We start from the raw sequence: 19,909 nt of genomic DNA, 5'->3' as shown, positions 1-19,909 counted from the left end.
ACTAGAAAGGTTCTCGTGCAATGTAACGAGATACATCTCGATTTTAATGTTTCGTTTTATTTTGTCTCATTTCGATGTTATAATACGGTTTTATGTGGTTTTGAGAACAACGATAATGTTTTTTATTTTTGAATAAAATATAAATTTGGAGAAATCTTAAAAATTAAAAAAAAAACATATCGATATTAGTATCAAATTAACTATTTAAAAGTTCTTGTTTTGTCGTGTAATTTCTTCAATTCAATTTTTTTTTTAATTTAATTTAGGTTTAATAAGAAAGTAATTTATTTTTAATTTAATAATATAATTTTTTATAAAGATAATAATTAAATATCTGTTAGAAGACAATAATTATCTTAACTATATTTTAGATTTTTTATATTTAAAATGAAATGTTTATCCAATATTTGATTATGTTTGTTTGTAGTCAGTTACACGAATTCAAGTATAAAGCTTTAATAAGTTGTACTTATGCATTATTTGCTTGTAATCTTGAATTTCAAGTAACATACATTAATAAACAGAACTTCATATATAAGAAATAGTTTTTAAGAATTTTTGTCAAATGCTTTATAATATAGTATAGATAGATACATTAAAAAACAAATAAATAATATCTCTCACCTTAATATTGAGTTTTAAAGATTTATTCAAATTTATAGATTAATTATTTTTTTATTTTTTTTCTTTATTTCAGATAACGCTTCAGAATAAATAATCTCTAAAATCTTTATTTTTGGGCTTATAACGGGGTTAGCCAAAAAAACCAAGAACAAACGGATTAGTTCGCGGTACATATAATGACGATATTATTTATACGAGATTTTTATTTGTTTTTTAAATCTTTTTTACAAAATTATTTTAAAATTAAACCAAAATACATGAATATTCCGAACGGGTCAGATACGAAAGAACCCATGACTTGTAGGTATTCGGATACGTCACCATGTACCTTTATTTTTCTCGGCATACGCACGAATAGTCAGGGCTAGCTACAAAAAATTTCGGGTTTCAATCCTCGAACCCAAATCGGGCTTGTTATGGATTTGAAAACTTCAGCTGCAGAAAAGAAAGTTGATTTAGAAAATTGACCAATCTACCGATCAAATCAGTATCTTCCACTTGAAAGTAGAATCTGAACACTAAGATGCAAACAATGACCAATCAACCACAAGGCATGGATGCATATGAAAGTTTACAATGGAGAGATATCTAAATATATGGTTTTATGATAGGAGAAAATACATCAAAATGCAACAAAGTTTCAAAATTTCCTATTTTGACCGACAACTTGTTGATTTTGTAACATTTGATATATGAATACACTTTTACGACAGGATTAGGGTGAAGTGGATGATAAACTTGACATACATGTCATCAAATGTTACAAGATGAACTAGTTACTGGCCAAAAATGGTAAAAAAATAGATAAATTGAGACTTTGTTACATTAAATAAGAAAACTTGAAACTTTACCATATTGATTGGAAAGAAAAATTCTTTGTTACACATAATAAGAATTAAAGCAAAATTCATTGCATTTTGCCTTCTTTTGAAGCTCCCGTTAACACTACAGAGTTATTGCAGATCATAAATCAAACCAAACAAACCCAATCTTTCACTTGAAAAAGAGGGGTGAAATGTATGGAGATCGGTCCTTTATCCCAAAAGACAGAGTCATTGTAAATCATCTAAGTATCAATTCCGGTACAAGCAACTAGTTTTCTCATACCTTGGTTTTATGAAGTGATGCCCATCCAAGGACGTCGAGTGTGATTGCATATGATTTATAAGGTCCTATGGTAGTCGTAAACCTGAAAACACTCGACGAAATAACGAAAATACAGAAAGCGCTCGTTGTTAGCTTTTGTTTGCGAAGAAAAAAGGCTACACAGAGAGCACCAAGACTTGCTCTCGAGTGGTGCCCACACTCGAGTGCATGTTTTAAAGCACAATTTGGTGACTGCCAACCAATAAAAACACCACACTCAAGAATCAATATGTGGTTCATAGAGATAGGGTTCAGAGTTAACAACTAGTGAGTTTGTGTACTCCTTCTGTCCCAAAATAAATGTGCACAATGAAAAAAGTACATAGTTTTAGCAATTTGTAACTAGCACACTTTTTTATTAACTAAATAACAATTTCACCCTTAATAATAAAAGAGTTGTCGATTTATCCATCTCATAATGAAGGATAGAATTGAAAATGCACGCACTTACTTTTAATAGTGGACACTTATTTTTAAGACAAACTAGAATAGAAAATGCGGATGCTTATTTTGAGACAGGGGAGTATCAAAAAATATGAACTCAAGCAAAGTACTATTGATGGGGACAAGAAGATCCATGGAAATCAAGTATTACTCCAAACCAAACTATGGTATGTCTGTTAGCAACTTAATTGGACTCGCATCTTATTTGGTTAGCTATATATGACTATTTGGTAATGGCTTAATGATATACAAAATGGCTTATTCAGTAAGCTTATGGGAGGAGCTTCCCCTAAATGAACCTAATAATCCCATACAATATGGGGTGTCGGGAGGATAAGATGTAAGCAGACATTTTCTCAATCGATCCCATGGAGTAGAGAGACTACCAAGCATTATTACTCCATATGTACTAAAACAGAGTCCATATTTTGACTTTCATTTTATAAACTACTTCAACCAATCAACAGAAATTTGCAATGTATGACTCTATAAGTATATACAATTCAATTCATGCTGCAAAAAGCCATGAGACATTCCAAAAAAAAATTGTTTTGCACACATTTGTTTTTTTTTAAATAGTTTTGCATAGCACGAGTCTTCACAAAAACAGTCTATCTACCCCTTCTCGTAAAGACAAAGTCTACAACCACAAGGATGGTGCCTGATTGGTTTGAGCTTGGCTCCAAAGGTCAAAAGTACCAGGAGGTCTCAGCCAAGGAGGAATAAAAATCCTCTTGTGGCCACGGAGGTTCAAATACAGTGACTCCGGGCTATCTGCAAAGCAGGGTAGTCGCCGTGGGATTAATCGGCTCACATAACGGGTTGGATATCCAGGTTAATAAAAAAAAAAAAAAAGACAAAGTCTACCATACATCCTACCCATAGACCATTGGATTTACTTGGTTCATTTGGTTTGGTCTTTTCTGTCTACAACTTCCAAGATCTAAAGTCATGAACTATATACAAAATCAACATACAACATAACTCCAAGCTACTTAAATCCTTGCAAAGCCATAAAAAACATACTGAAAATACTAWWWKYMTACATAAGTATGCAACTACATAGATGAAATAATTTCTCCAATCACATTTTGGCTCACAAAAATCTACAGCAGATTGTAGGGGTGTTCACGGTCTAGTTTAGGCAGTTTAACCCTTTAAACCACAAACCAAACTGTAATCGCGGTTTAGAAAATTTTCCAAACCGAGCGGTTTGGCAGGAAATGACCAAACCGGTCAAACTGGATCACAAAATGGCGGTATGGTCCGACCAGTTTAGGCGGTTTGGGTCTCTTATTTAATGGAAAAAACATAATATCTATATCCATAATGAAATTTCTACTAATATAACATTATTAAAAAAGAGTATACCAAATTACAAAAACGTCTATCTCTCAAATAAAAATAAAAACAATGAGTAAGTTGGAAAAGAAAGTTAAACAAGTTTAACAACAATAGTTGGAATTTTGGACAAACATTAAGCAAGTCGAAGGTTGATTTGAATTTCTAGACTTGATTTTTGATGGATTTTAGAATTTTGCCAATTTAGATGATGTGGTCAATTGAGAAATGAAAACGAAAAACATAATGTTTCAGACTAACTTGTTTTGATTGGGCAATAAAAGTTGTGGCTACAACATGAAAGCTAAATATTATTAATACATGTGTATTTTTGGTGGTCGTTTCGGTCCAGACAACTCCAAAAAAATGTTTAAACCGCAGACCATACCGAACCAAGTGGTTTGGGTATTTTTCAGACCAAATTGGACCGCTAGACCGCTTGAGAAGATTGCTTATCCAACTACCAAATTAGCTTCCATAACCATATCAGATCAATCCTACCAAGATATAACATCAGGATTCAAGAATATAACAGTCAACAAACAAGCATATATAGCATAGTTACCATATTAAGAACCATGAGAGATGTTCAAAGCAAAACCCCAAAAAATTGGAACACCCTGTATGCACATGTACATACAAGTAATTGAAGTTGTTTCTTGGTTTTTATGTACGTGTGCTTGTTATGCACATGTGCATACCATATAGATGAACGATTATCAAGGTGTTCCTCGATTTTTCATTTTTTGCGGTTTTCCCACCCTAGGAACAATAAACATACCTATTAGTTATTCTTCCATCAATCTGCTCGTTTGTACGACGGATGCCTTCGCACAGCTCTCGAGTTCTCATACTCAAACTCCAACAGATTCGGTATATGTGAAGTGTCTTTGATATAGAGCCACCTCCCAATCTTACTTTCCTCAATCACCACAATAAACTTGCTAATCTTAGAATTAACCACCCAAAACCACAATACACCAAGAAAAATCCCCAAACTGGCACCGGCGAACACCTGACTTACCGTATGGTAACCCAAATACACACGAGAATACATCGTAAGCAATGCCAATGGCCAAGCAACGAAACCTACCATCCAATTTTGAGTTCTAAACAGAATTCCAGATTTCCTATGAGTCAATAGAGTGAAATAGGTCGCGAAGAAGAACATGTACTGTGAATGACTAGAAGGCCAGCCATGTGAATCGCACATTTCGAGCAAGATGCAGGTCTCAGGTCGGGCTTGTTGGACGGTTATTTTGATCAATTCGCTGATGATTTGGGAAATTAATAACCCTAGAGCGAATAACATACCTTGGAGTTCGCGACGAAAGAGGAAATGAGAGACGAAACCGCCGAGGCTGATGAAAACTGGAACTAATGAAATCCATGCCAAGAAGTGGCCTAATTGATCTCCTTTTTGATAACGGACATGAGTTAGGGTTACAGCTCGTAGTTGATTCGACATTGAATCGAAATCAAACTGGGTGTTTAAGTGATTGATCGAGTTTGATTTAGGGTTAGCTTAGAAGTTGAAAGATGGCGTTGCATTCGTTGCTCGACATCTCCATTTATCCATGCGATCACCAACTACTCCTCCATGAAATAACTAACTATATTCTAATAGTTAGATGAAAATGACAATTATGTGAATTTTTTTTATTTAGTATATACTTTTTTATATCTATATTATAAAGTATTTGATAAAAACTTTTAAAAACTATCTTTTATGATGCATGAAGTATTATTTATTGATATATATTACTTAAATTCAATATTGCAAGTATATTATGCATAATTACAATTTATTAAATCTTCATTTTTAAATTCGTGTAACTAACTGCAAATAATAATCAAATACATGATAAACGTCTCATTTTAAATATAAAAAACTAAAACATAATTAACATAATATTTAATTATCATTCTTATAAACAGTATATTATTAAACAGAAATAAATTATTTTATTATTAAATCTAAATTAAATTATAATAAAAATTTGAATTAAAGAAATTACATAAAAAACGAGATCTTTTGAATAGTTGATTTAATATTAATATCGATGTTTTTTTTTCAAGTTTATATTTCATTCAAAAATATAAATATTATTTTATAAAAAAACCACATAAAAATGTATTATATCGATTAAGAAAAAATAAATAAAATAAAACATTAAAATCGATATATATATATATATATATATATCGCTATATTGCGTGTGTACCCTTCTAGTTTATATAAGAGTAAGGTAGCTTTTGTTTTTAAGAGGTGTTGACTTCTGAATTATAAGATGTGGTACTGACATCCGAAATCTGAATCAATTAGACTGTTTGTTTTAGTAAACTGATAAACGTCTGAATTTGTTTATTTACCCATTAAAAATCGTATTGTTGAATTTATAGATAAAATTTATACAATTTCACATATTTATTCATCATCATTACGAAATTTACATCTAAATTATATAATTAGCATTCATTTAAACGAAAATATGTCAGTAATAATATTTAACACATTTAAATTCTATTAAAGTACATCAATTGAGATACATGAGGATTGATTTTGTAAGGATTGAGATAAATGATCGATTAAGGTTAGTCGATTGAGAAACATCGTTGTTGAGGGTTTGAAGAAAACAATAAGAGGCAAATAAGATGTTCGTTTACATCTAACCAAGAGGACAATAAGACATAAGTACCTCTAAAATTTTGGAAAAAACAAACAGTCTGAATGATCTTACCTCTTAATGAACCAGACATAAGAGGCTAATAAAATATTTTTTATAAAAAAAACAAACAAGACCTAAATTAAGTTTTCCGTCCCTATGGTTTGGTGAAAATTGCGATGTTTTCGTCCATATAGTTTAGAAATTGTGGTTTTTGTTCATATGTTTTGTAATTCATTGTAATTTTTGTTCTTATGATTTATAATTTGTTGTTATTTTAGTCCCTGTAATTTAAATATTTTAGTGTTTTGGTCCCTCATATTTTAAACGTATAAATTATTTATGCAATATAAATTGTATAGCCATAGGGACGAAAATCTCAATTTCTAAACTAAAAGGACGAAAATCGAAATAATTAACAAATCACAAGAATGAAATCGTAATTTACTTTTTATATGAACATTTTATCTGAAATAATAGCAAGGTTTTGATATCAATGGGTGTTTGTTTTAAGGTATTAAGCAATAATCAGTTATCTCTAGCAAGGGCAGGTCAGACGCATGTCCAGGACCCAAAAGAAATTGGGGTCCAGTTTTTTTTAGTATACAAAAGTGGGAATGTTTGAAAAAAACGGTTTTACAAGACTTGTTAACACTTTTTGAATTCAATGTTATTTCTAATGATAAAATCAATATATTGAATATTTTCCGTACTTGTCGAAGGTCATTTTTAACATCTTGCCCAAAACCTATAAAATGTCAGGACATACCTGATCAGTGAAAATGAAAATGAAAGAAATTGTTTGTTTTGATACAATATAATTGGTCCGTTCCTCCAGAATTTCGTTGCATGTTAAACCGGGGGGAATGAAAACTCGTTCCATATCATTTTCATTTTAATTTCTATTTGAATTCCCCAACTGAACGAAACGACCCATTATTTGTTCGTTGGGTTTGATCGTTCTAAGTGAATATCGGTTGTAATAAATGATCTGTAAGACTCGACTTTTGTTTTCCAAACACTTGCATGGTAAGCATTTATTGATGTTATTTATCTTATTAGATGAGTATGACAATGACCAATAATCTTAGTTGTAATACATTACATGCATTAGCATGTTGTTTATTTTAGGTTTTAATGGCAGGCGACACCGTTTTCTAGTCAATGGCTTCACCTGATTGTCGTCTAGCTACAATCTAATACCATATGGAAACAAATTTGCAACCATTCGCACCTCAACGCACATGCATGTCAATGGGAAGGGTTGATCAATATGCGAATAAAAATGATGACGGTCTAGAAGTCGTTGGAGTCAGAGGAAATGAATGGATCAACTTCCAAATGACGACGAGATAGAATGCTTGTTAAATATAGATGATGGGATCAACGATGATGAGAAAAAGATCAAGAACAAGTTGTGGCAAGAAGGGAGCAACGACAGGCGAGACGGGTGAGGCTGATGAGTTTATCTATATTTATATGAATATAAGATGAATGACAAGCACTATGTTATGTGGACTATGTAACATCTCAGACCAATCGTACCAAATACTGTCCACTTTGTCCACACACCTGGACTCATGGTTTTAAAATGCGTCTGATTAAAGAGGTATCAAACCCCTTATAAGGCAACTTTTGTTCCATCCTCAACTAATGTGGGGTCTTACAAATTAAAGCAATTGGCTAGTGGCTTAATCAACAGTTGCAAACAAATACCCAAATATAATCCCGAGCCCATTAAGCCATTTACAAACAAACCATTTATTCATTTAGCGATTATTCAATGTTTGTTTTGGCTTAATTATATTTGATACGTGATAAAACACGTATCCCATGTTCGTAAGATATTATAATTAAGAGAGTGTATGGTTAAAGATATTAAACAGTAATTAATGAGATTAAGTATAAAAGAAACTGTCTGATTTTATACAGTATAACTGACATGTTGCACACAAACCCATAATTTCATTTCAAATTAAACTGGGGAAATGTCATTTTCATTTCATGTTCAAACCAATCAACCTCTAAGGCGTTGAGTTATCAAAGACGGCATTAACAGTTTAACTCCATGTTCTCAAGTCTTTTTTTACAAAGAAAAGGAAGTGAAAGGAAAGTAAGGTGGAAATATAAAATATTGTATTTTTGAGTTTTTTTTAAGGAAAGAAAGGAATGTAACAGAATAATACTGATTTCCTCTTAATTTTTTATCTGTGGGTGGGAGGGGAAAAAAGTAAGACACTGTTTGACACTTACTGAATGGTTTGGTACAGAATGATTGGTTTGGTGTAGAATGATTAAGAGACTCTCATGATACAATACAAAATAAAACATAATTGTTCGATAATTGTTTACAATAAAATTAATGTGCTTAAATGGTTAAGGGAGACTAATGATACAAAATCATTCAGAAGGTTTTAGAACCATTAAAAAAACAAACTTTTTTTTTCGTCAAACAAGATTCACCTATTAGCGATTCAGATGTTGACTCTTAATGGAACTATTAAGAGATAAACAAACAGATATTTATAAAATTATATATTTATTCATCCGTTATATTTCACTAAAATAAATAAAAATATATTTATAAAAATAACATATTTTAATTTAATTAATTTTTTTTCTCATTTCTATACGCAGAGAAATTACAAAAAAATATAAATATATTTATTTGTCCAAAATTTATATTTATTTCATGAACCCGCTCATCTGGCTACATCAGGATTTAGGTATACGATTTACCCCCCTTAACTGTCGATTTGAAAAAGGGAACCCATATCTTCCAAACCCGTAAATTTGGATCCATTCGAGTTTGCAGAGAGTTTTGCTTCGTTTTCGGAGTCAAATCAATGGCCGATGAAAGCGCAGCGACACCTAGGAGAGATCCCATCAAGAATCCAGGCATGCTTTATCTTCTGTTTTCACTTTTACAGCTCAAATTCACGCGTTTTTGCAATTGGTGATTTGATGGATTATCGTTTTGAGTTATTGTTGTTGAGTATGTTTGACTGAACAAATTAAGTAGATTATAGCTTCATGGGTTCTTTTTGTATGATGAAACAACTCTATGTCGCTGTTTTGCATTTGAACCCTTACAACATTGACTTATAAAATTACTTAAAATTTACTAAAAATTATCTGGGTTTTAGGGGAAGAAAGTAATATAGAGAATGGAGGGAGCCTTTGTTGTTTACTTCGAGGAGGATTTGAATTTTGAAGGATTACGCTAATACTTAGAGGTAATTTGGAGTATTGACTGACCAATCGACTAATTCTAGAATAGGAACTGGAATTAGACATGTAGATAAACTGATTGTTTTAACTACCCAATGATCTTTTTGCTATACATATACATATATAAAGAGGCAGGTTTAAAGAAAACCCCAAAAAATGAAACTCGGTAACCATTCATCAACCATTCATCTGGAGGGTATACACATGTGCATACAAGTAATTGAAGTTTTTTCTTGGTTTTTATGCATGTGTACATGTCATGCACATGTGCATACCGGACAAATTGCTTACAAATTACTTGTATGTGCATGTGCATACCTTTTGGATGAACGGTTACTAGGGTGGTAGTTTTTCATTTTTTTTGCAGTTTCCCCTGAATCTGACCCTACATACATACATATACACATATACATATAGATATATATACATACATATACACATATACATATAGATATATATACATACATATACACATATACATATAGATATATATACATACATACATATAGATATATATGCATATACATATATATATACATACATACATATATATATACATACATACATACATATACATATATGTACATACATGTATATGTATATACCTATACATATACATCTATATATGTATATATACATATACATATATGTACATGTGCATATACATATAGATATAGATATACATACATATATATATATATCACATATACTTGGTACATACACATGTTTTGTCCCCAGTGCTTGTGCTAAAAATGTTATCTGGTAATGTAGTTGGGAATGCTGCTGCACAAAGGAGAAGGCAACATGCTGTTTCAGTGGGTAGAGAAAGAAGAGAAGCTATGTTTCGAACCAAACGATTATGTAGAGTGGGAGTTAGCAGTGATATGGATGTTCCCATTGACAGTGACATGATAATCGAAGAAGAGCAATCAATTTTAGAGGCCCAGACATCTTCTGCTGTCGAAGAATTGAAGCTAGCTGTTGCCTTTCAGTAAGTTAATTCATTATATTTATTATCTAAAAGTTTGACGAGTTCTATCTAACTGAGAAATTGTTGGGGGTATGTTTGCAATGGGTTTTACAAGCTGCTAGTCCCCAAAACTACGTGTAAATGTGTGTCCACATTCGAATTGTTAGTTCAGTGATTCGTTGAGTATGCTTGTATGTGCATGAATATGTATATCCCTGATATGTAACTAGGGGGCGGTTCAAATGGAAACAACCTTAAAGGGTGAAAACACGAAAAACTGAATGAAAAATTACAACAATATGAATGCCATATTAAAGATAATAAAATGCTCCTTTTTTTGTATAATTTGTTCGTCTCCAATTTTGATAATACAAAGAGGGGGGGGGGGATTATTTTTGTTTAAGAAAATATTGTACCGTCTTTTTAATCATACCGTATGGATCAAATCCATCTAACGGTTGAGATATGTTTCCACGTTTCCAACATTTTGAGCTGTTTCCATTTCGAGCTATGGACTCTAGCATCTTTTCTCCATTTCTTAGTTGGACATCAGTCAAATCACTCAGATGCTATATTCTCATTCATGCAATCTTTGGGTAACCTTTATTATTATTGCTTCATTCTACTTGATTATCTTTAGGGGGAAGGGTGCAGTCCAAAGGCAGGTGAATGCTCTTTCCGAACTAAGACGTCTATTGTCTAGATCCGAGTTTCCTCCTGTTGAAATTGCTCTTAGATCTGGAGCAATACCTTTACTTGCACAGTCTCTTTCATTTGGCTCCCAGGATGAACAGGTAAATGTAACCATTTTCTTCTGTCAAAACATACCTTTTTATTTAGCTCATATACATATAGGGTCAGTTAAGGGGAAAACCCGTAAAAAAATGAAAAACTGAGAAACACCTTGGTAGCATTTCATCTGGACGGTATGCACATGTGCATACAAGTAATTTATAAGCAGTATGTTCGGTATTATGGACACATGCATAAAAACCAAGAAACAACTTCAATTACTTGTAGGCACACATGCATACCGTCCAGATGAATGGTTACCAAGGTGTTCCTCAGTTTTTCATTTTTGGGGGGTTTTCCCTTGAACCTCCCTCATATATATTTGTACACTTGAAACTTCACAGCAAAACACTGTCTGTTGTGAAGGTTCGGCTTTTTTTTTACCTTCACAACATTTTGTTGTGAAGTTTCAAGTGTAAAAATGTTGTCTCACGTGTCTCACGAAAACAGGCCGGTCTCACGTGAACCCAACCCTATATATATATATATATATATATATATAGATCGAGAAGGAGCATTAAGGTACACATAAATGGTGTATGTGTACTATGTTTTAAGGTTTAATTTTCATTTTTGGGCCCATAACGCAGTTGCTTGAGGCGGCTTGGTGTCTAACGAACATAGCTGCTGGAAAACCTGAAGAAACGAGAGCTTTGCTGCCAGCATTACCATTACTTATTGCTCATATTGGAGGTCAGTGATAAGATACCTGGATTTGGTATTTGACATAAGGCCTGTCTCCTTGCTCATATATTAGCTGTAGTTATGAGGGATAATAACCAAAGTGAAGATTCTATGCTCCCCACGTGAAATTATTCTTTGAATACAAAATCAATATCTACATATCTGAAAACTTGTGGTAACTTTTGAGGGTAGTCTAATCTTTTTGGCTGTAATAAGGGTAAATATGCTCTTTTTTGTATATATATTCTGGCTATAAGTTTGTATAATTATGTAAAATTGTATAAAAAAATCTGATAATATTTAGGGTTTTTTTTGTAGCCCATTTCCTCCGTTTCCCCTTATCAGTTTTGTGGTGATCCCATATGTTTACATGATCAGGACCCGAGGAAAGTTCTGTTAAGAACCCAAAATTGATTAGGAACTTGGAAACCACCCACAGCATGCCGTTTGTCCCTCTTCATGATAAATATTCATCATGAATAACACATTTATGATGAATATGGACCAATTATTCATCATGAATCACACATTCATGATATATTCATGATGAATAACACGTCTGTATTTTTGATGAATATGCCATGTTTTGTGCTGTGAGCAATTCCGGGGTTTCTAATCAATTTTAACTTTAGGTTCCTAATGGAATCTGCCATTGGGACCCTCATTAGATATTTGGGTGGGAATTTTTAGTGTATTAGGAGGGAGGACTTGATATGGAGCCTCCTAAATTGGACGTAGGGACTAGGGAGCGATTTTTGTACTTAACTTTAATTTTTTATCCCTTAGATTGTAATTATTCATAGAACACTTGTTTTTTCCGTAAATTTTGCCAAACTTATTATTGTTATGTGATATTACTTCAAGGTCTAACATTTCATATGTAAATTAATCTCTAGAGAAGAGTTCATTGCCTGTAGCCGAGCAGTGTGCATGGGCATTAGGAAATGTTGCTGGCGAAGGGGAAGAGTTGAGACATATTCTCATTTCTCAAGGAGCATTGCTTCCTCTTGCAAAAATGATGTTGCCAAACAAGGGTTCGACAGTTCGCACCGCCGCTTGGGCATTATCAAACCTGATTAAGGTTCTTAATTGCTCCACTTTACTTGGAACTTCTTTATCAGCTCGATTGTATGGAATATTCCGGAACGATTTTGTCTTCTTACCTAATGTAAATTGTGTTTGTGGATTTAGGGACCGGACCCAAAGGCTGCAACCGAACTCATTAAAATTGATGGTGTAGTGGATGCTATACTAAGACACATGAGGAAATCGTAAGTTGTTCACACACCATTATGATAGAATCGTCACTAGTGTGGTGTAAATGTGTAATTACATCATAAAAATGTCGATAATTTAGAAATGTGTAACTATTATAATTTTTAATGAACTAAATGACAGTTGTATCCTAAAAAATAAGGGAGTAATGCATTTTCCCATCTCATAGTTAATGGTAGAATTGGAATGTAGGCACTTACTTTTAAAAGTGGATACTTATCATGGGACAAACTAAAATAGAATTGTGGACCCTTATTTTGGGATGGATGGAGCTTATAACATGAAGTAATAGAGCTGAAGGTTAGTGGTCATGCATGTATTCTTTTGCATCCAGTATCACATATGGTCATTTCTGTCACCGTTAATTCAGGAAAAAAAACGGAAACACAAATACATTTTTATCGAGACAGACAAACTTTTATATGCAGACAACTTAGGGTCTGTTTGTTAGTAGCTTAATGAGCTTAATGGGACTCACTGCTTATTTGGCCAGCTATACATGACTGTTGCTAGTGGCTTAATGATATAGAAAGTGGCTTATTCAGTAAGCTTACAGGGGTGAGCTTTATGCAGAAACCAAGTTTTTTCTAAACCTTCCCCTCCCAATTAAAAAACACGCTTCTTCCATCTATGAAAAAACCCTCTGAAACAAAAACCTTCTCAATATAACAAACAGATTAACCGACTAACCAGCACAAACAACTTTATCCATAACGAACTTAATGGAAAACCAACCAAACAACCCTTTACCAATACATGGCTTAATGGGAAAAAAAGTAAACAACCCCTAAGATCATAGGAGTTCTCTAGGTTATCCATAAAAAAAATATCTAGTTACCTCTACCTATCTTTCGAAAAAGAGTAAGTAGTCGCTTTTGGTGACGCAATTCAGCCAGCTACCCAGCAAACTCCGGCTGGAAAGCAAGAAGTGGCTTCGCCAAAAGGCCTCATCTCTAAAATCCCGGCTTGCCAAGCGTTCCTTTGCTGCTAGAGGTGAAAGATGACGCTGAACAGCAAGAAAAGCCCATAAGTAGCAACTAGCAAGGGTACTTTAGAGCGTTCTAGGCAATAATACAAGATACATGGAAGTTATAGGATTAGGACATTTTAGAGAACTCTACAAGTCCCTAAAAAGTTCTAGTTCATCAAGTGGCCTTTCTTGAAGAATGCTTTCTAGGCGATCTAGCTGGCCGTGAGCATGCATTCACGGGGGCTGATGTGGCTCGACCTCAAGTGAACAATGTGGCCTGTGACAACAAACTCATATTCAACTTCTTCATTAGATGCATAAGGGCTATGTGACTTTGTTTAATGTCATATTACAAGTAAGAATTTAATCGGTGGAATTATACAAGTGGGAAATAGAATATTCCCTTTCTATAGAGATGCACAAGGCCTGGGCTTTTTCAAGTCTTGGTCCGGGCCTTCCAACCCCGTTTTCAGTGAGCCAATAAAAAGGCCCAGGATTTTTTACATGGGCCAGGCTTTGGGGTTGAAAAAGGGCCCGATCGGGCTTTTCCAGACTTTTTTCAGGCTTTTCAAGGTCGGGATTTTTTGGACCAGATCTGCCCCAAATTTTTTGCATGATCGGGCTTTGAGGCTTGGCCTGGACCGGGCTTTGGGCTCACTTGGCTCGGGCTGGACCTAGGCCGGGCTCGGGCTTTTTTGTGCATCTCTATTCTATATAAACCACTAGTAGGAATGAATATTTCAGAAGGAAGTTCTGGGATACCATATCAGCTAGACACAATCCATCTAACTTGTATATATATGTTGGAACCTTCCCTTCTCTATTTAGACTCCTTTAGAGTGAGAATAAGGGGTTCTATTATTCTAATACTATGTTTAATTTATAAGATATATTATAATATTAAGAAGTTTTATCCCCTTATTTTTTTCTGTTACAATCTCAATAATATGTTGTTTTTTAACCCTCTCCCTTGTGTGCTTATTAACACACATCTAAAGATGCTTGTTTTCTTCTACTTGTTTCGCATGTGTAATGAATAGGGATGACGAATTAGCGACTGAAATAGCATGGGTTGTCGTGTATCTCTCTGCTCTTTCAACTATTGCTACTAGTGTGCTTGTGAAAACTGATCTTCTTCAGTTACTTATCGAACGATTGGCCTCCTCAAATAGTTTGCAATTGCTCATTCCGGTAACAAACAAAAAACCAGCTGCTAACTTTTCATTACTGCTAATACGTTCTTCGCTCTTATGTACCCATTCATTTAAAATATGCCAACTTTTTCGTGGGGAAATAATTTTTTTTAACAGTGGACTTGTTTTTCGGACAAAAGAAATTCCTAGTTTTATCTTCTTTGATTCTGAAGTAGCATTTGTACAATTGTATGTTAATGTTTCATTGCATGATGTCCACATCTTCACTGGGGATTATAATTTTTTAATTTTACACGAAACAATTCACTTTTTCGAAACTTCAAATAGTTATAATCCATGAATACATCTTTTCATGCATTTCTGGTGTTCTTTTTACTATACTTATACACCTATATGTAATTATATATATATATATATATATATATACATGCAGGTGCTAAGGAGTTTAGGTAATCTCATAGCAGGTGATGCTTACACAACGAATGCTGTTCTTGTTGTTGGACACGAAATCACAGGCTAGTTTCTTTATTTTCTGTTTCTTTTGTTTGCCGTCACTTTGTTCTCAGTCTACTGGAGGGCTATATAGTTGATTTGGCACTAATTGGGGGTCTTCAAGGAAACAACTGCTCTATCTTTTGGGATAGAGGTTAGGTCTTTGTACATCCAGCCCCCAAGACCCTACTCTAGAGCGGGATATAGTGGGGGCATTTGGTTTTTTAAGTAAAAAAATCTGATGTGAAATAAGTTGCTCCATGTCCTAATATAAAGGCAATATTTATGATGGATGGAGTAATTGAAAGCAAATATGAGCTACCCAAATTTGTTATATAGAGCACCAAATTTTTGTAAACTTTGCAGATAATATTATAAGGGCATTAAGCAAGTGTCTGAAAAGTGAGCACCGTGTCTTAAAGAAGGTATACTCTTCTTTCTCTCCCCTTGATTATATGTTTGTGTTGAAGTCTCACATTGGCTTGACAAGGCTCATCAAGCCTGCATATATGTAGGACCCCTTATCTCTCTCTTTTGGAGAGAAATTCAAAGGGGTTCCACATATCATAGCACGGTATTATAGTTGGGGTCTAGCACTACCTAGGGACTTGACACACTCATTCACCTCCGTTCCTGGGGGCATTGTCTAGTCTCCATTTGAGGGGGCATTGTCTAGTCTCCGTTTAATGGGGCGTTTTCCCTCATCGGCTAGACATGGACCACTAAGCTTCTATACATGTAGGACATCCCCTCTCTATAAGAGATCTTTTAGAGGGAGATTCAAAGGGTTTCCACATATCATAACATGATATCAGAGTTGGGGTATAGCACCACGTAGGGATTCGACACACTCATTTACCTCCGTTCTTTGGGGCACCATCTAGACTTTGTTTGCGAGGGCGTTTTGGAGTCCCACGTTAGCTAGACAGAGGCCATCTAGCTTGTCTATATATATTTATATATATCGGAGTTAGGGTCTAGGACCACCTAGGGACTTAACACGCTCATCCGCCTTCGCTCTTGGGAGCACTGTGTAGTCTACATTAGAGGGGGCATGCTGAAGTCCCACATTGGCTAGACCTGGACCATCAAACATGTCTATATATAGGGTCAGATTCAGGGGAAAATCGCAAAAAAAATGAAAAATTGAGGAACACCCCGGTAACCGTTCATCTGGACAGTATGCACATGTGCATACAAGTAATTTGTAACATGCATACGTGCATATGCACATGTGCATAATGCACACATGCATAAAAAAAAAACAACTTCAATTACTTGTATGCACATGTGCATACCGTCTAGACGAACGGTTACCAGGGTATTCTTCAGTTTTTCATTTTTTTACGGTTTTCCCATGAACCTCCCTCTTTATATGTAGAAACCTCTTCCCCCTCTCTCTCTAAGGGATCTTTTAGAAAGATATTCAAAGGGGTTCCACATATTATCACATGATATTAGAGTCGGGGTCTAGGACTACCTCAGGACTCAACACACTCATCCGTCTTCGTTCTTGGGGGAAATGTCTAGTCTTTGTTTGAGTGGGCATGCTAGAGTCCCACATTGCCTTGACCTAGACCATCAAACATGGTCCGGTTCAGGGGAAAACCACAAAAAAATAAAAACTGAGGAACACCCACGTAACCATTCATCTAGACGGTATATACAGTTGCATACGAGTAATTTGTATGCAATTTGTCCCGTATGCACATGCATGCACACGTGCATAGAAACCAAGAAACAGCTTCGAGTACTTGTATACACATGTGCATATCATAGAAATGAATGGTTTACGAGGGTGTTCTTGAGTTTTTCATTTTTTTGTGGGTTTTCCCCTGAACCTCCCTCCCTCTCTCTCTATATATAAACCTCCCCTCTCTCCCTCTCTCTTTCTATAAGGGCTCTTTTAGAGAGAGATTCAAAGGGGTTCCATGTGTCTTAACAGCTTGCGTTATAATTTCCCTTCTGCAGGAAGCCGCTTGGGTGCTATCAAATATAGCCGCGGGTTCTGTCGCTCACAAGCAATTGATATACACGAGTGAAGCATCACCGTTGTTGTTACAGCTTCTGTCAACATCACCATTTGACATTAAAAAGGAAGTGGCATACGTGGTTGGTAACCTCTGTGTTGCTCCAGCTGAAGGTTCCGGAAGGTCGAGTTTGATATCTGATCACTTGGTTTCATTTGTTAGAAGTGGATGCCTTCGTGGTTTTATCGATTTGGTTAGATCTGCTGATATTGAAGCTGCACGACTCGGACTTCAATTCATGGAGCTGGTAATTTCCAATGTCTCTTTTATAAAAACCGTTTTTGATTTTAGAAAAAGGCAAAATGCATCAAAACGCAGCAAAGTTTGGTTTAATTCCTGTTTAGTGTAATGAAGATTTTTTCCTCGATAGATGTAACAAATTTTAAAATTTCTTATGTTGTACCTTTTTTGACCGGTTACTTGTTGATCTTACGAGGACGTTGATACTCGTTTATGAAAGGGTTACAACGAATTGGATAATAAACTTGACATCCGTGTCATCAAATGTTACAAGATTAGCAGGTTACTGGTCAAAATGTTAAAATATTGGAAAATTTGAAACTCTGTTACATTGATTAGGAAAAAGTTTTCTTTGTTACACTAAATAGGAATTAAGACAATTTTGTTGAATTTTGATGCATTTTTCAGTTTAGAAAAATGTTCATCTTGCACACTCTGGGGAATTTTGGTTAGTCACATTTCAAGAATATAACATCTATGAAGCATTAAGCAATCGCTACTACATTAAGGGCCCGTTTGGGTTGCGGGATTTGGAATTGGATTCCTTTCCAATCCGTCCTTGATTCTAAAGGAAAGTCCGTGATTTCAATGAAATCCCACTAACATTGGATTTAGAATCCCATGGGGTAGTTCGTATTTCACGAGATTTCATATGATTTGTTTGTAATAATGTTCTAACATATGTTAAAACGTTCGTTTTGTAATAATCAATTAATAGAACGTAAAAACCAAACACATCAAAGATTCCAAATCCTTTCAACTCCAAATTAGTACATCCCACCCCGAGTCCCCTCCTCTGGGTTGGGCATACTGGGTTTGTTTGTTCTCGTTTAGTCATTTATATACAGATTTGTATGACCACAGATTGTTGTAAATTCTATTTTATTCAAAGATAAATTTCGGATTCTGTTTTTTAACGAGTAATTGTACAAATTTTACGTTCTTGGTTTTTACAATAAAATTTTACACCAAGGTACACAATTAGTCCAGGTATCATGCAATAAGACTTGGGCCTTTGGGGATTCTCCTTAGAGGTCACCGGTTCTACAAGGCCACTAAGGATTTTTCTGGCTGTTCTCCAGGCCCTGCCCGCAAGTTGGCTCGGACACCCACGGTTAACAAAAAAAAGTAACAAATTTCTGATTAATCTGCAGGTGTTAAGAGGGATGCCGAACGGTGAGGGACAACAGCTGGTTGAGAAAGAGGACGGGATTGATGCCATGGAACGGTTCCAGTTTCACGAGAATGAAGACCTTCGGAACATGGCTAATCAGTTGGTTGACAAGTATTTCGGAGAGGACTATGGGCTTGATCACTAGAAACCGATTTGGAATGGGGCCTAGGACCAATATGATGATTGGTTTAGGTAGGGTGGCCGGCCTACTATGGGCAGTATCGACCAGTTGGTCATGTAACATTTTGGTACTCGGTGGTTAACTTGTTTAAACTTGTATACGGGTTTTTCTCTTGTCGAGTATATATGTATGTTTTGCGGGGAAAAAAGGGTATGACGCCACCTTCTGGAGCTACCTGTCGTACTCGTCTTATGACCATCATGAGGGAGGTACATCGCATGTACCATAGGCAGGTGAGTAGTGTTTGGAGTTGAACAACAAACTTTCCACTCATTCTTTAAGGATGCCCACCAATTTTACCGGTTAAGTTAAAGCCATAGGGACTATATATATATATATATATAGGGTCAAGATCAAATGTTAACCAAAGTTTTTGTGTTAACTTTGTTAACCGATCTTGGCCATTCAATCTTTCAATAAACGATTGTGATTAATTATTATAAATACTTATTTTTTTAAAATTTAAAATTTCATAAACATAAGTGAACAAAGTTG

At 34.7% G+C, this 19,909-nt stretch overlaps 2 protein-coding genes across 3 annotated transcripts; one reads left to right on the top strand and one right to left on the bottom strand.

Moving 5' to 3' along the window:
- Window positions 1–904: 904 nt before the first annotated feature.
- LOC112520370 (lipid phosphate phosphatase gamma-like) lies at window positions 905–5,095 on the bottom strand. 2 transcript variants are annotated; one of them, XM_025128740.1, is made up of 3 exons: window positions 4,337–5,095; window positions 1,732–1,822; window positions 905–1,059 (listed from the first exon to the last, which is right to left on the bottom strand). In XM_025128740.1, exon 1 carries the CDS (start codon window positions 5,021–5,023, stop codon window positions 4,355–4,357), a length of 669 nt encoding a protein of 222 aa, XP_024984508.1. In that variant the 5' UTR covers window positions 5,024–5,095; the 3' UTR covers window positions 905–1,059; window positions 1,732–1,822; window positions 4,337–4,354. The 2 variants fall into 2 exon arrangements, with proteins under 2 accessions (XP_024984508.1, XP_024984509.1); XM_025128741.1 differs by having other exon boundaries at window positions 1,732–1,813.
- A 3,885-nt stretch (window positions 5,096–8,980) lies between these two features.
- On the top strand, window positions 8,981–19,721 carry LOC112520467 (importin subunit alpha-9-like). The gene is made up of 11 exons (XM_025128884.1): window positions 8,981–9,119; window positions 10,224–10,443; window positions 11,063–11,216; window positions 11,805–11,907; window positions 12,795–12,979; window positions 13,090–13,169; window positions 15,184–15,334; window positions 15,731–15,812; window positions 16,156–16,214; window positions 17,761–18,066; window positions 19,214–19,721. Exons 1-11 carry the CDS (start codon window positions 9,068–9,070, stop codon window positions 19,376–19,378), a joined length of 1,557 nt encoding a protein of 518 aa, XP_024984652.1. The 5' UTR covers window positions 8,981–9,067; the 3' UTR covers window positions 19,379–19,721.
- The last annotated feature ends 188 nt before the right edge of the window (window positions 19,722–19,909 follow it).

The sequence above is a fragment of the Cynara cardunculus genome (genome assembly GCF_001531365.2).
Source record: "Cynara cardunculus var. scolymus isolate 2C chromosome LG 10, CcrdV1, whole genome shotgun sequence".
Taxonomy (NCBI): domain Eukaryota; kingdom Viridiplantae; phylum Streptophyta; class Magnoliopsida; order Asterales; family Asteraceae; genus Cynara; species Cynara cardunculus.
This window is presented reverse-complemented; position numbering and strand designations above follow the sequence as displayed.

Excerpts from the sequence above, each read along its gene's own strand:
- LOC112520370 (XM_025128740.1), bottom strand. The coding sequence starts at position 5,023 with ATGTCGAATCAACTACGAGCTGTAACCCTAACTCATGTCCGTTATCAA.
- LOC112520467 (XM_025128884.1), top strand. The coding sequence starts at position 9,068 with ATGGCCGATGAAAGCGCAGCGACACCTAGGAGAGATCCCATCAAGAAT. Across the intron at positions 11,217-11,804 it reads TTGGCTCCCAGGATGAACAG|TTGCTTGAGGCGGCTTGGTG; the intron begins GTAAATGTAACC and ends CCCATAACGCAG. Across the intron at positions 16,215-17,760 it reads AGCACCGTGTCTTAAAGAAG|GAAGCCGCTTGGGTGCTATC; the intron begins GTATACTCTTCT and ends TCCCTTCTGCAG.